General features: G+C 43.4%; 1 protein-coding gene across 1 annotated transcript; it reads right to left on the bottom strand.

Annotated features, from left to right (window-relative positions):
* Positions 1 to 1960: 1960 nt before the first annotated feature.
* Positions 1961 to 14964, bottom strand: MAP3K19 (mitogen-activated protein kinase kinase kinase 19). The gene is made up of 6 exons (XM_077320225.1): positions 13043 to 14964; positions 9870 to 9912; positions 7710 to 9132; positions 6949 to 7089; positions 5222 to 5919; positions 1961 to 2510 (listed from the first exon to the last, which is right to left on the bottom strand). Exons 3-6 carry the CDS (start codon positions 8793 to 8795, stop codon positions 2444 to 2446), a joined length of 1992 nt encoding a protein of 663 aa, XP_077176340.1. The 5' UTR covers positions 8796 to 9132; positions 9870 to 9912; positions 13043 to 14964; the 3' UTR covers positions 1961 to 2443.
* Positions 14965 to 14989: the final 25 nt, after the last annotated feature.

Raw genomic sequence — 14989 nt, 5'->3', positions numbered from 1 at the left:
CCCCAAGTTTGCTGGAAAGGCCAGCAGAGCTCTACTGAATCCAAACAACCAAGAGGAGTTCATAATGGGTGGACCACCCCATATAGAATGGGAGGCTTTCTGCCGTACAAAGATCTAAAGGATGAAGCTGAAGGTTGGACCCCCAAGGGCCAATTCAAGCAGGGGCAACAGCACAGCGGAGCAGTTTCTCCTCCCTCAAGCCTCTCTGAGGCCTTTCCCAACAGGATTTGGCAGTTAAGGAAAATTCTAGTATGGTGGCTGTTCAGGTTTTTCCAGATATTTTCTGCACTCCCTCTGCAAATTGAAGGACACAGGTGCTTCGTCCACCCTGAACCTTCCCCAACCCCATGCATATGAAACCAGGAGTCATTATCTTTTTTGTGGCTACAAGTACCAGACCATGTGGGGCCTGAGACTGATCTTGCCCATAAAGATGCAACTGCCGGTGTCATCGGGAGCTTCGAAGAGCTATTAAAAAGAGATGTTCCTCTTCTCCCTCACCACCTGTATCAGGCTTGGGTACAGGGGTGGAGGAGCTCTCTTCAACCATATGGCATCAAATTCTGATAAAGTGGAAGGGGAACGATCATAAAATTCTCCTAGGCTTTTCCTAGGGAAATTGTTCTAGGCCCAGCCAGCCAGAACATTTCTAGAGATTTAAAAGGGTGCAGTTTCTTTCCCTTAACTACCAATTGAAAATAATAGAAAAGCCTAGATGATAGGCTTCAGCCAGGCTGAGATATCTTAAGATAGCGGTCCCCAACTTTTCTCAGGTCAGGGACCGCCTCTGGAGTGAGGGAAGAGCCGACGGCCCGGGTGCTGCGAAAACACGCACGCGCAATTGCCTCACATGCATGTTTTCGCCACCAGGTGGTGCTAACGTGCATGCGCGGCAACTGTGCGTGCGTGTTTTTCCACTAGGGGGCACTAACGCGCATGTGCAGCAACAGCGCGCATGCACGGTTGCGTCACCGCCATGCCGGCGGCTGCGCCTGCCTCTTCCCTTCCTTCTTGCTGCCGGCAGGGGAAGGCAGGCGTGGCTGGCGGCGGCCCGGTACCATGGCCTTTGCGGCCCGCCACCGGGCTGCGGACCGGGGGTTGATGACCCCTGTCTTAAGAGACCATCCAAACTGTTGTCCGTTTCTCCGTCTCCAAATTCTTTAATTACATCCTAAAGGCAGGATGGGCAGTTCCTGGCAATAACACTGTCTTGCAGGCATAGAGGGGTCAGGTCTTTGCCTTCCCAGCAGGCAACATGGAAGACCTCAGGTCCTCCTGCTCAATTCTCTGGTAGTATTACAGCAGTTGTGCCTAAGAACGTGGCTAATCTGTGTAAGGATTCAGTGGAAAATAGAGCCTCTTGTGGCACAGGGTGGTAAGGCAGCAGACATGCAGTCTGAAAGCTCTGCCCATGAGGCTGGGAGCTCAATCCCAGCAGCCGGCTCAAGGTTGACTCAGCCTTCCAACCTTCCAAGGTTAGTAAAATGAGTACCTAGCTTTCTGGGGGGTAAACGGTAATGACTGGGGAAGGCACTGGCAAACCACCCTTTGTTGAGTCTGCCATGAAAACGCTGAAGGGCATCACACCAAGGGTCAGACATGACCCAGTGCTTGCACAGGGGATACCTACCTACCTCAGTGGATTATAATACTAATGAGACTGCCCCTGTGTATCCCCTGAAGCAGCCTCTCTGACAGTCAGCCCTGCCATGCTCTCAAATTTCACTGGGGCAAGCTAGGCTGCTCTCATCAGATCTCAGCAGCTAAGCAGGGTCAGCCCTGGCTATTATTTGAACAGGAAACCTCTAAGGAATATCAGGATCATGAAACAGAAGCAGAGAAAAGCATACCATCTTAGGAGTCACTGTAAGTCGGATGTAACTTGACAGTACTTTCTCCCACCATGCTTATTGAAAGAAAGAAAAATCAAAACTTTCAAACCAATTTATTTCATCTTATAATTGCAATATTGAAAATATTAATTGGTAAAGATTTCAAAATTGAACATTTATATTCAATAGATCAGAGTTATCAATCATAGTTCAGGGGATTTTTGACATACAATATCAAGCTGAGATATCAAGCTGACCTTTTGACTTTGATGCGCAACAACTTCCCTGTAACAGTTTCTGAAGATTTGCAAGTGAACTATAGCACCCATTGGTACATATTGCAAACATTAAAAAAAAAGGTTCCCATATTTGGAGTGCTATAGTTGCTGCATTAGTGGGAATGGAAGTCTAGAATATACAAAAGATATATACATACCACCACGTTAAGAATTACTAACAAGGAATTACAATGATGTGTAGTTTGCAGTGTGGATATATATCAACGTTTTGAACTGCAAGGAAATATTGGTTTAAGTCATTTCAGCTTCAATGAACGCCAGCTTCAATCAGCTTCAATCTTGACACCTGTTTGATATGAAGCTTTGCAAAGTTCATGTGTTTCCTGTAATAAATGGATGCTGTAGTAACTGTAGAGCAGTAGGCCTCTCATGCTGGTCCCTGTGTTGAGTAAGAAGAAGAAGAAAAAATAGAGAAGATTTGTGGGCAAATGATTTAACAAACTAGATGGTAAATGAATTTGCATTACAGGTTCTTCCTGTGGTGATATATAATTGTCCATATAATACTATGACGGTCCTGTCTACTTCCCTCCCTCAGAGGCAAGATTTTCCCTTCATTTTTCTTTCTCTTTACTGACTGACTGAATTGCCCTAGTAATGTAATGTTTTCTTTGCTGAAGAACTCTGGCTTACCCCCATCACAATATAATATTTTGGCTGTTGACTCAGCCTGAAGAAAGGATAAGGAGCTAGGGATGGGTACAAACCAGGAAAACCGAACCCAAATCAAGCTGCTCTGCCAAACCAAACTGGTTCAGAAAGTTGGGGGTGACCCCCCAAGATCCTAGAGGTGCCAGCTGACTCTCTTGTACATGTCTGCCAGGTTTGGTAAAGATTGGACTTGGGGGTCCAGTCATGGACTACCAAACAAGGTGCCTCCAGAAAAGTGCTTTTTGGGGAGATGTCAAGCACAGGTTCTGGAGTGTATAAAACAGACCCTGTCGAGCTAGAGACATCAATCTTATGGTGGATCTCCCTGGGATGCCCCATAAACATGCCTTATAAGTTATATGTGGATTGAGTTTGAGGTCTGAGTTATAGACAATGGAACTGAGTGACCTCAGGAACGTGCTTTTCAGGGAGGCATCAGGTTCAGGAGTACATAGAATGAATCCTGTGTGAACTAGAGTTATTAAACTCATGATGGCCCTCCTCAGAATGCCCCCCCTACATTCTCTACAAGCTACATGCAGATGGGACTTGGTGTCTGAGTTAAAGACATCCAAACGAGATGCCCTCAGGAAAGTGCTTTTCAGGGAGATGTCAGGTGTGGATTTGTATAGAACAAACCCTGTGCAAGCTAAAGGCATGAAACTTGCAGCACTCCTTCCTATGATGCCTCCCAATGCCCTGACATGGAGCATCTAAGTTACAGCCCACCAAAGAAAATGTTGTCAAATGTAGGTTCTGGGCCATGGAATGAATAGGACAGATCCTATGTGACCTAGTATGGTGGTCCCCAACCACCGGGCTGTGGCCCGGCAGCGGGCCACAAAGGCCCTGGCACTGTGCAGCGGCTCCCTCTCCCCGCCTCCCCAGTAAGAAACTTCCCAGGCCGCAAGAAAATTGGCAGCAAAAGCGGCTGATTAGCTTGTGGCCCGGCAAGCTTCTTTTTGCAGGGGGAAGGAGAGGGAAGCAGGGCTGCACAGTGCACAATGTGCATGCGTGGCCGGGCTGTGCATACGTGTTTGCGCCATGTGCAGCTGCAAATGCACATGCGAGGCACTCCCACGCATGTGCGCATGCATGGCTGTGCACGGGGCAAACGCACATGCAAGGCCGTGCATGCACGGCCGGGCAATCGCCCTCCCCGCCACCGCCGGTCCGCAGCCTCAAGAAGGTTGTGGACCACTGACCTAGTAGATGGGAGTCATCAAACTTGCAGTGGATCTCTCTGGGTTGAACAGCTCCCTCTCCCTAGATGCATGTGGAAGAAAACTGTTGCTGGCGCTGCTGTAGATGGAAGTGTCCATGACTGGGCCCACCTTTCCCACTGTGTACAGACAACATGATTATAGGGCAGGCCAACCCTCCCATCCTGCCCGGGGCCTAAGAGCCACCCGTAGAGTTGTGGGTGGCTGTGTCTCTTTGAGCTCACCCTCCGGCCATAGATATAGTGATTGCAGAGCAGGACAAACCCTCCCACCCTACCCAGAAGCTACTCACAAATTAGCCAGTAGCTGCATGTCCCTGAGTCCACACACCTGCCACAGTCAAGGTGACTGCCTTGCAAGGCACAGTCAACCTTTTTCTGTGCCCAAAAGCCCCCTGTATGGCTACAGACGACTGTGGGTTTCTGGACCCATCCTCCCTCCTATTGTGGTCAAGGTGACTATGGCATGTATCATGACTTAAGGGGATGTGACTGAGAATCAGGGTCCAAAGGGAAGAGAGAAATAAGAAAAGTGAATGAAACATAAAGACCATCCAAACATTGGGATGGGAATGTTAAAAGCATTAAGATCTTTGGATCATCACCTAGTCAGGATCCCCAAACAAAAGAGGTGAAACAATCTGATCTCGATTGCCTAAAAATTAGCCTAAATAACTGGGATGGGAGAAGAAAATCTTGAATAGAGATAGGTCCATTTTACTATGAAAAATATTATGGCGGTTTCCCCCCACACACACACTATTAGCTATATACTAGTAACTGACAAATTTGCTTCTTTTGCTGACCGAACTATGAAAGCATCATAAATTTGTATCCAAGAATGCAGTATGTTTTATTTAACTGATGCACTGATTAGACAAGTGTCACCTTTAGGATGTCACTTTAAACATTATATAACTTACATTGTATTATTCAAAATTTTCATCATGATCTTTGGTCTAGATAAAAATATTGTAAAAGTAAGAAGGCCACCATAATATTTGCTCAAGTTTGTACAGTTCCCTCCCCCCCCCCCATTTAAGCTGCTGTCCCACATGGCTTTTGTCTATGCAGGTCCCATGAATCCTGGCATATTTTTGGGGTAGTCAAGGGAGAGTCTCTTCTCCCTTTTTTCATCAGCTGAGGAGCTGATTGGATCCAACCCATAGAATTAAGTATTATGTTTAAAGTTCTGTGTCAGTTTTAAACACACTTACCTGGTTAAGCACACATGGACAAAATCAGCTGCTTTTCTTGAGCAATGACTGGGTATTGAAGGCATCAGTCCTCGATGGGCCCCAATATAAAACATGGCTGCTATTCTGTCCATGGATGCCAGTGGTGGTTTTCCTGTGGCCATCTCAAATACAGTGCAACCAATGCTCCAGATATCTGACTTTCTTCCGTAGCCAGTTTCGTTTATTACTTCTGGTGCCATCCAGTAAGGAGTGCCATGGACAGACTTGAGTGGTTCACTGTGTGCATCAGTCAGACTTACACATGCCAAGCGTTTTGCACATCCAAAGTCTATGAGTTTGATCACACCATTTGGCATAAGCATGACATTGTTGCCTTTAATATCTCTGTGCACCACATGGTTTTCATGCAGGTATGCAACTCCACGCAGAATTTGCCTTGTATATTTACAAAAGACTATTTCTGGCAATGGCCCAAAACGGTGAATAATACTTGAAATTGAGCCTCCAGGAACAAACTCCATGAAGATGCTCACAATGTTATCTTTTAGACATGTCCCCAGGTACCCCACGATGTTGTTGTGTTTGAGAGTCTTCAAAATCTCGACTTCTTCTTGCAATTTCTGGTATTCTTTTTCAGTCCCAGCTTGATCACAGGTGCCCAGTGCTACTTGTTTCACAGCTATTAATTGCCCCTGGCTTGTAAGTCCACAGTACACCTATAAATCAAATCATAACTTTTAAAATATTCCTGAGAATAATACGATAGACATCTTAATATCCAGCTTAATGTATGCCTGTAATTGGATTTTGTCCAGTATAGCAAGAACATGTAGAATTTAAGCCATACTTAAATTTGTATGTGTGTGAGAGGGGGGGGGGAGAGCGAGATAGAAAGAGAGGAGAGAGAGAAAGTATGGCCATGTGTGACTACCATTTTCTGGTCAGGCCAATATGCATAATCTGCAGCACTGGATCAGTGCATACTCCTAAAACTCTGGTTTTCAGGTAACACATACTGCAGCTACAGAAGACACATTTCCTTTTTCATCAGACAACATGGCAACTGCACATACTGAGATGATTGCACAAAGCATGTAAGATAGGAGCACAAGAACAGTAATGAAGCTTTGTACACAGATTGGTTGTGCAGCTTCCTTAGGAGGTGGGAAAGAGCAATATGTCTCTGTATACTTTGCTAATTTACATATAGTTTTCTGCCGGCCCTAATGAGAACCCCTCATAGTTTTAGTCCATTATCTCTTTCACTGGTAAAATTGCAGAGCTGAATTTGGAAAACGATTTGAGATGGTGCCAAGTCTGGCACCTGGCACCCCCAGCTGGTTACCTGAAATATTAAAATGAACACCAGTTGTAACAAGAGGAAGAGGAAGAAGAAATGGAAGAAGGAAGAAGAGTTGGTTCTTATATGGCGCTTTTCTCTACCCGAAGGAGGCTCAAAGCAGCTTACCGTCTCCTTCCCTTTCCTCTCCCCACAACAGACACCCTGTGAGGTGGGTGAGGCTGAGAGACGCCTCATTCGGGTTCCCCTTCACAGTCAGGCACAGAGATGAGGGATGATGAAAACTTTGTACCTGCTTCTGAGAGACTAGGAAATGGTGTCCCAAATCAAGGTGTCTTTCTATATACAAAAATGTTTTGAGAAGTGCTATAAACAGGAATATCATGAAAGCGGTTGTGCTGATGGGAAGACAGATAACCAAATATGTATACCCTCTGCAACTTACTGTGCCACAGGCGCCTTTTCCAAGGATTTCACCTTTGGTCCACAAGACAGGATCTTCATTAGTTAAGCTGTTTTCTGAAAATATGACTGCATTGAAGAATCTGTTTTCCACGCTGGACTCCAGGACAGTCAGACAGCAATTCTGTAAGGGATGGTAGAAGCATCCGATATAGATTGAGCGTGAAATAACACAAAACTAAAGTCCTTTGTGACTTGCCCTGATAACTCTATACATTATGGAGAACACAAATCTAAATCAGGGAGGGTGGTATATAAATACAATAATAAAATAAAAATAAATTTCCCCTTCCTTCCTTCCTTCTTAATTATCAGTTTATCTGCTGCCAAAATCAACTGTGCTTCCTTTTGGAAGAAAGCTCTCGACACCAATTTCAAACTGGCATTGAAAGCTTTAATGTCTACTTGAGAAGTCTGATAATACACATGCATGTTTCTGAGAAATATATTTTATTAATTTCTGAGTAATGTTCCAGGATATTATTTAACCATGTGTTTGAGTTGTTATGAGTTGACATGAGATTCATGGAGCATTTAAATAATAGTCACATGACTGTTCTGCATTTTCTGTTATAGTTTGTGTTTTATTGTAGTGATGAGAAATAAAAATGAACAGCAAATGAGAACCTGAGCCTGTGAGCTCCCCAAAAGTCAGTGTATGCATGAGACAGGACAGAGGCTCAAAGTCTAACACATCCCAAACCTCCCTGAACCGCCACTGTTTAAGGATTAATGAATGCTCACCTTATGATTTACATTGCTTGTTGCAGTGGCTTCATTTCCAGTGCATCCCTTCTGTGCTTCACCATTTTCATTCTTTATAACTAATCTGGAACCACTGGTATTTGCACCAAGAGAGAGCAATTCAGCTGCTAAGCAACAAAGTAAGTCCTCTGTTATGTCTTCCTTGTTTGTACAGCTCAGGATACTTTGATATGACTGGGAAAATGGGCTTGTAGAATGGTAAGTCCACTTAATTGATGTATTTGTTAAATTAACATTCCCCTGCTGGAGACTTTGTTCAGGCAGGCTTGATACTGTCTCTGGCGAAGGAAATGTAGAGGCTGCCCCTTGATTATCCCCACTACACAGATCCTGAATTGCTTCCTGATCCATGAGGTAATTGGAGGCTTCAGTTCTCCCATGATTTAAGAATTTGCTGTTATTTAGATTTTTGTTTCCATTTGTTTCTTTTGCACTGCTTAAAAAAGGAGCATATTTTGCATGATCTTTAATCTGTGGCCAAAGTGATTCTTGGATGCTGTTGACAAATGCTTCATGAATACCATCATAACCAACGCCTGAAGAATGTTCCAGTGATACATCTTCAATAGCTGCTAAGCATGTATTAGGGATTATTTCATTTGATTTAGCAGACTGTGTGAACTTTGTGGAAACCGGAAGTCGCTGAACATCATCTTCATAAAATGGTGTGACATTCCTTGAAATGTTTATTGGCCCATTTGTATTAGAAGTGACTATGCCTTCACCCTGTTCTTGGCTTCTATCCTCAGACTCAGATGCCTCTCTTGATACCAAATCCTTATGCTGCCGTTTAATGCCATGAGGCTTTGTGTGTGGTTTAAGATACGTTGCCCTCTGGATATTTCTTGCTCTGCTGCTTTTCTTGCTGAGATTATTAGATTTATGCTGTATAACATTGAGTCTCCTAGCTGTAGCAGAATGCACATTCTTGCAGCACTTATTCTCATGTCCTATAGACTCACGAGAATATACTGCAGTCCCAAACATTTCATAAATACCAGGGCCTTTATCACTGGAGTGTATTTCCTTAAACATGTCACTGTATTTCAGGTCCATGAAGTCCATGGTAGACTGTGCTTGTCTGACAGACAGAGGAGTGATGTTTTTTTCTAAGTTTGGAAATACAGGGAAGCATTGGGGGGTTTCTGATTGCTCTGATTAAAATGGCATTTTGCCTGCGGAGGTTGTCTCTTATGAAACTCTGAGGAAATCCCAGCACCGAGGAAATACCAATATCTTCATAAGACCATCCTTGGACATGAGAAATGGGATTTTTTGTTTTATTTGTCTGACGTTGAGTGGAACTCTTGACCAGAATAATAAAGTCTTGTGGCATCTTAGTTCATGTTTGAGCTTTTAAAACAGATTTGGTCCTTCTTCTCTTGACTTCATTTCCATCATTCTGTTTGAGAATTAATTTGTTAAAACCGTGGTGCAAGTTAACTAGCATGAGAAGAAGGACTGTTATTGGTGCACAATATCTAGAAGCTTGGAGAATCTGAAGTGGTTCACCAATGTTGCTTTCCCTGTTATTTATTTTCTACCATCAAAATAATTATTTTTGGGGTCGCCGCACTCTAGAGAAGCGTGGAACACGTCCTACACTAAGGGCAGGGCCAAAGAACCTGAGAATTCTGTCAGAAGCCCCTCCCCTACAAGGGTTGTCAAAAGAGATGCACAACCCTGACATCTAGAGCTTCAACCCATAGCCGAGACTGCCCCACTGAAGGGAGTCTAGGGCAGATTGTGCCTCCATGGAATATGTTCATCCCTTAGCACATCAAAGGATATACTGTATATAGTCCATTCAATCAGTCATGTACTGAAAACTACATAACCAGTTGAAATACCCATGTATACATGCAAGAATCATGAATGCAATTATCATTCTCTTAACAATTTATCCTGTCACAAACTGATAAACTCTCTTTCAAAATCTGTAATGTGGTATGGAAAGGAGGAAGGTGCTGTTTGAGATAAACAGCTATAATACCCCTTTAGATGTACGAAGTTAATTTTGCTGTTCCTCAGAACTTTGCCATTTCGTGCTATTCACATAGGTCTAGTCCTGGTGTATGTGGACATGTTTCCGATCTACTCTGCATTTTACTGCTGAAAATAAGAAAAAGAAACACTTACCTCAGCTTTTCAGTCACTTTCATTCTGCTCCAATATGTTTTACCTTTAACAAAAACACAAAGTTAGGTTGGCAAAAAACAAGCAAAAAAAAAAAACAACCTCTTAGTGTCCAGATGGATTTCATTCTCCAGTGCTTCAAAGTACAAGCAAGGTCAAGTATCCTTGTCAGTTAAGCACAGCAATAAAATATTCTTGATCTAGTCTTCCACAGGCAACCACATTCATATTTTAATTGACATTTTCTCTTTAAGAGGCAACTCTTTTAACATACTGTAGTTCAAAAAGGAATCCTTCTCTGACGTTTCTGAAAAAATAATTGTTTTTGTCAAGGGGATAAAAAACAGATGTTGTAAAGTAGAAAGAAGCTTGCAATGAACATGTCTAGGGAAGTGCTAGGTACGTGGGGGGGGGCTAGTCCCACTTAGCACTGCAGAACTCTCTGTTCTTCTAACTGCAGTAACCAGAAAACAAGAAGGAAGAGAATTGGAACCTCAACACCTGCTCTCTAAGACCTTGTGGCTGAAGTCTCTGCCCTGTCCCTTTCTTTTCCTCATATTGCATGTAAAGTGTAACATAGCAGAATGCTATCCTTGGTTTAAAAACAAACTAACCAGCTCCCTGTAACTAAGAAGACTGTCACAGCAAGCAAAGGAAGAAGATAGATACTTTCTACTGTGACAGTTATCTACGGGCAAGGGTTTTTAAATGCACAGAAGCACTGAAAACTGCAAGCAACCCTTTGTGCTGCCATCACTTCTTCGGCATGTGAAAAGCAGGTCTTATTGTACCTATTTATTTTGTCCTTTAATTAATTAATTGATTAATTCATTAATATTTATGTACCATAAGGTGACCAGATATATATATTTAATTTCAACATAAATACAATTTGCCAGGTACCCCCAGGTATCCCTCCAAAAGTGGGACAATCTGGTCACCTTAATGTACCACCCTCCCCTGAGGCTCAGGGTGGTTTACATGGAATGTAAAAACAATACATGGAACTACAACAGTAAGTAACTATAACAAAGGGTAACAGTCCATATAATTTCAACAGGACCAAGGTTCAGAATGGGTGTGTGGATTTCTGGAAGGGTACAGGAGCCCTGTAGATATCAGTGGTTTTGTTTGGCCTCAACCAAATGCCTGGCGGAAGAGCTCCCTTTTGCAGGCCCCGCATAACTGTTTTAGTTCTGTCAGGGCCCTGTTCTCCTCTGGGAGCTCATTCCACTAGGTGGGGGCCAGGACAGAGAAGGCTCTGGCCCTGGTGGAGGCCAAGCAGGCTTCTTTAAGGCTAGGGATCCTTAGCCGGTTGGTGGTCGCGGAATGTATAGCTCTTTGAGGGGCATGTGCAGGGAGGTACACTGGGCTTATGGCCTTAAATGTAATTACCAGAACCTTTAGCCTGGAATTTGACTAGTAGCCACTGTAATTGATGGAGGATGGGCCAAATGTGGGACCTCCATGGTGTTGCTGTGAGGACCCTGGTCGCTGCGTTTTGGACCAACTATAGTTTTCAGATCAGGGCTAAGGGCAAGCCTTCGTAGAGTGAGTTGCAGAAGTCCAGTCTAGAGGTGACCATCACATAGATCATTGTGGCTAGTTGATCTGGGGCACCAGTAGTTTGGATTGGTGAAGATTGTAGAATGCCAGCCACACTACTTTTGTGACGTTGGCTTCCATTGTGAGGGAAGCACCCAGGATCACGGCCAGATTCCTCGTGGAGTGAGCTTCTGATGGATCCATCCTCCCATGGACCCTTCTTTCCCAGACACAGGACCTCCATCTTTGAAGGATTGAGCTTCAGGCGACTACTTGAGCCATTTCGTCACTGCTTCCAGGCAGCTGGCTAATGTTTCTGAGGAAGAGTCAGGACAGCCATCCATTAGGAGGAAGCGCTGGGTGTCATCTGTATATTGATGACAACCCAGCCCGAACCTCCATACCAGTTTTGCAAGAGGGCACATGAAGATGTTGAATAAGATAGGAGAGAGGACATCTCCCTGTGGGACTCCACAAGTTAGCTGTCAGCAGTTTGATGTTCTTTCTCCTATTGCAACCCTCTGTCTATGACCCTGGAGGAAGGAGGTCAGCCACTGAAGGGCTGTCCCCTGTATTCTGGCATCAGCTAGGTGGTGAGCTAAAAGGTTGTGGTCGACAGAGGTCATCCGTCAGGGCGACTAGCACTGTATCTACCCCATGGCCAGGCTGGAAACCTGACTGAGATGGGTCTAGGACTGAAGCTTCTTCCAGGAATGTCAATAATTGATCCACGACAGCCCTTTCCATCATCTTCCCCAGAAATGCTAGGTGCAAGACAGGTTGATAGTTGTCAGGCTCTTGGAGGTCTAAGGATGGTATTTTCAGTAATGGGCATACCACTCCCTCCAGGAATTCTCCCATTGTGAGAGATAGGTTGATTATCTCCCAGAGGGGGCCCTTTATTCTTATATCAGGTGTTTTTAGAAGCCATGATGGGCAGGGATCTAGTGGGCATGGCCTCACTGCTATTAGCATCTTGTCCATTTCAGTCAGCTTGAGTCGTCTGAAGTCATTCAGTGTATTGTCCAAAGATGACCAAGGGGCATCTCATTCACTTTCTGTGTCTAAGGTTGGAGGGAGGTCATGGCGGAGTGTTGAGATTTTGTCTGCAAAAGGACTTGCAAATGCCTTACAGCTGATAGGGAAGGATTTCAGTGAATGTATTATATTCTAGAGATGGTTTTAAGCATTTGGGCTAGAGTTGCTGTAAATCAAACAAGGGTTTTAAAAATTATCTGAAATAAAGTTGCCAACTACCAGGTGGGGCTTGGAGATCTGGAATCACAATTGATCTCTGACTACCGAGATCAGTTCTGCTGAAGAAAAGGGCTGCTTTGACGGTGGTCTCTATGGCTGAGATCCCTCCCATCCCCAAGGTCCACTTTCCCCAGGTTCCATCCCCAAATCTCTTGGAATTTCCCAACCTATAGTTGTCAACCCCAGCTATGGACAAGCCCAGGTTGGCAAAATGGATGCTGTAGCTTATTGTTTTAAGATTATTTATTTTACAATTCAACATGTAAACATCTAAATTAAAAAGCATACCTATATTTAAAAAGCACATTCATTAATCTGTAGATACTTGTAATTAGAAGTCCAAGCAACATGGGATACATGAGATTATATCTTACCAAGAATTTACTTCTCCCACCACTTCAGTCCAAGCAGTCAGAAAATCCAGATTTACAGACAGCTGTAGTTGTCCAGATTTACTGCCCCAAAGCAGAATCATACTACTGTTCTGGATGTGATTGCAGAGCCCACTGTATTTGAATGGCTTAGACCTTTTATTTTCTACCATAAAAACCTTCAGGTGGCCAGAGCTGCATTCAGACTGTTTAGTTTACATGCTGTCACCAAGGCAACTCCCCACTGGGCATTTTGTATGGTGAATTACTAGCCAAGTAGATTCAGCTTGCCTTTATCTCAAACTGCTCTGCTGTTCCTTGAGGATTGGAACTACAGAAAATTACTTAAGGGTATTTATTTAGAAAAGATGTATATAGTGCCTTTCTAGAGACCTGTCTTGTCCATGGTCTCAATCATTTTCTGAAGTAGTTGCCTATTCTTGCTATGTTAAATGGGGAAAGTAAGCTTGCCACTTAATCCATGGTTGAATTGGGATGTAAAATAGAACTGGGTTTATATAAAACTTTTCATGCATTTAAGGTCAGACTATCTGTGATGCAGGAGTCCTTTGACCATGATCCGCTGGGAGATTTAAATAACTTAATTTGTGCATGAACTAATTAACATTGCGATTGTATCAGGCAGGGAGAGATAGAAATCTTTTCCCTGTTGCTTTTATTATGCAAATTTCCCTTCATCCATCTCCTGGATTTGTTATTTGGAGTGTAATAAAACAGATCTTCTAGGTGTTAAATTCACTTGCATAAAGAATATTTTCCCAACTTCCTGTAGTGCCAGGGCTGGTTGTGCTTTTAGGCTATAGTACTATCTCCCTGACATACTAATTTTCTATGTGCAAGTAATTATTTTATATGAGAAAGTATTAATTTATGCAGGATCATGTCTGCTTTTAAAAGTGGTAGCTCAGGCATAAGTTTACCAGCTCATTTCCATTCTTAGCTATGCAATAATTGCTCGAATTTTCACAGCAAAATCTCCCTTTCATTTGTTTATCAGCACATTTACTACCTGATCTTCTTGTCTATACTTTCACTTACTTGACAGGTTCTACCACAATAACACGCACAGCTGTCTTATACTTAGCTAGAGCATTACCTATCAAGGGCCATCATCGTATACTAGATAGAATCCTGGCCCTTTTGTCACAGTTCCCAAGGGCCTGTAAAACAGCACTCATCCACCAAGTTGGTTGGTGGCCAAAATGAGCAAGCAGAACATCAAAAAACTGGGCAATCCCGCTACTCTTACCAGTAGAATTACTTTTGTTCCTTGACTAAGTGACATTGGTGAGGCTGCAGTGAGCAACCATAAAAATACAGATCTTTGCCAGATCTTATTTTTGGGAAGCTGAAATACACTAATAGATATTGGTAAGATATTTTTTCTGGTATATCATCAGCTCAGGTAGATCTGAATGCATAAGTAAAATGACTAACCAAACTGATGGCAAATGTTGGAAACGTCATGAGATGGTTGGATCCTTTTTCCACATGTGGTGGAACTGTAAAACAGTTTTAAAAATTTTGGATAGAAGTACCTGATAAAATGCAAGCTTTATTTAAATGTAGATTCCCACTTAAGTCCAAAATCTGTTAAGTGTCTTTCCCATAGGCCTCTCCAAAGATGGAGTGGAATTCTTGTATCACACAACTGTGGCAAGACTTATAATAGCTTCTGGAGGGAAACAAAACGAGCTGCAGATGGAGCTACAGTGTGAGAAACTCAAGAGAACTTGCTGTGATGGCAAGGTTATCAAACATGGTCAAAATCAGATTACTTAGTTCAGCAGCGGAATAGGCTGCCTAAGGAGGGGGTGAGCTCCCCCTCACTGGCAGTCTTCAAGCAAAGTACACACTTTTTGGGGATGCTTTAGGACAGGGTAGTCAACTTGAGGTCCTCCAGATCAGGGGTAGTCAACCTGTGGACCT

The sequence above is a fragment of the Paroedura picta genome, chromosome 2, assembly GCF_049243985.1.
Source record: "Paroedura picta isolate Pp20150507F chromosome 2, Ppicta_v3.0, whole genome shotgun sequence".
NCBI classification, from domain to species: Eukaryota; Metazoa; Chordata; class Lepidosauria; order Squamata; family Gekkonidae; genus Paroedura; species Paroedura picta.
The sequence above is the reverse complement of the archived record's forward strand: the minus strand, read 5'-3'. Positions and strand labels throughout refer to the sequence as shown.

Bases quoted from the DNA above. Each gene is read 5' to 3' on its own strand.
- MAP3K19 (XM_077320225.1), bottom strand. From the start codon at position 8,795: ATGGACTTCATGGACCTGAAATACAGTGACATGTTTAAGGAAATACAC. The intron at 7,090-7,709 runs GTGAGCATTCAT...CATCCCTTACAG, and splicing joins CAAGCAATGTAAATCATAAG to AATTGCTGTCTGACTGTCCT. The intron at 5,920-6,948 runs GTAAGTTGCAGA...TTTGATTTATAG, and splicing joins GAAAAGGCGCCTGTGGCACA to GTGTACTGTGGACTTACAAG.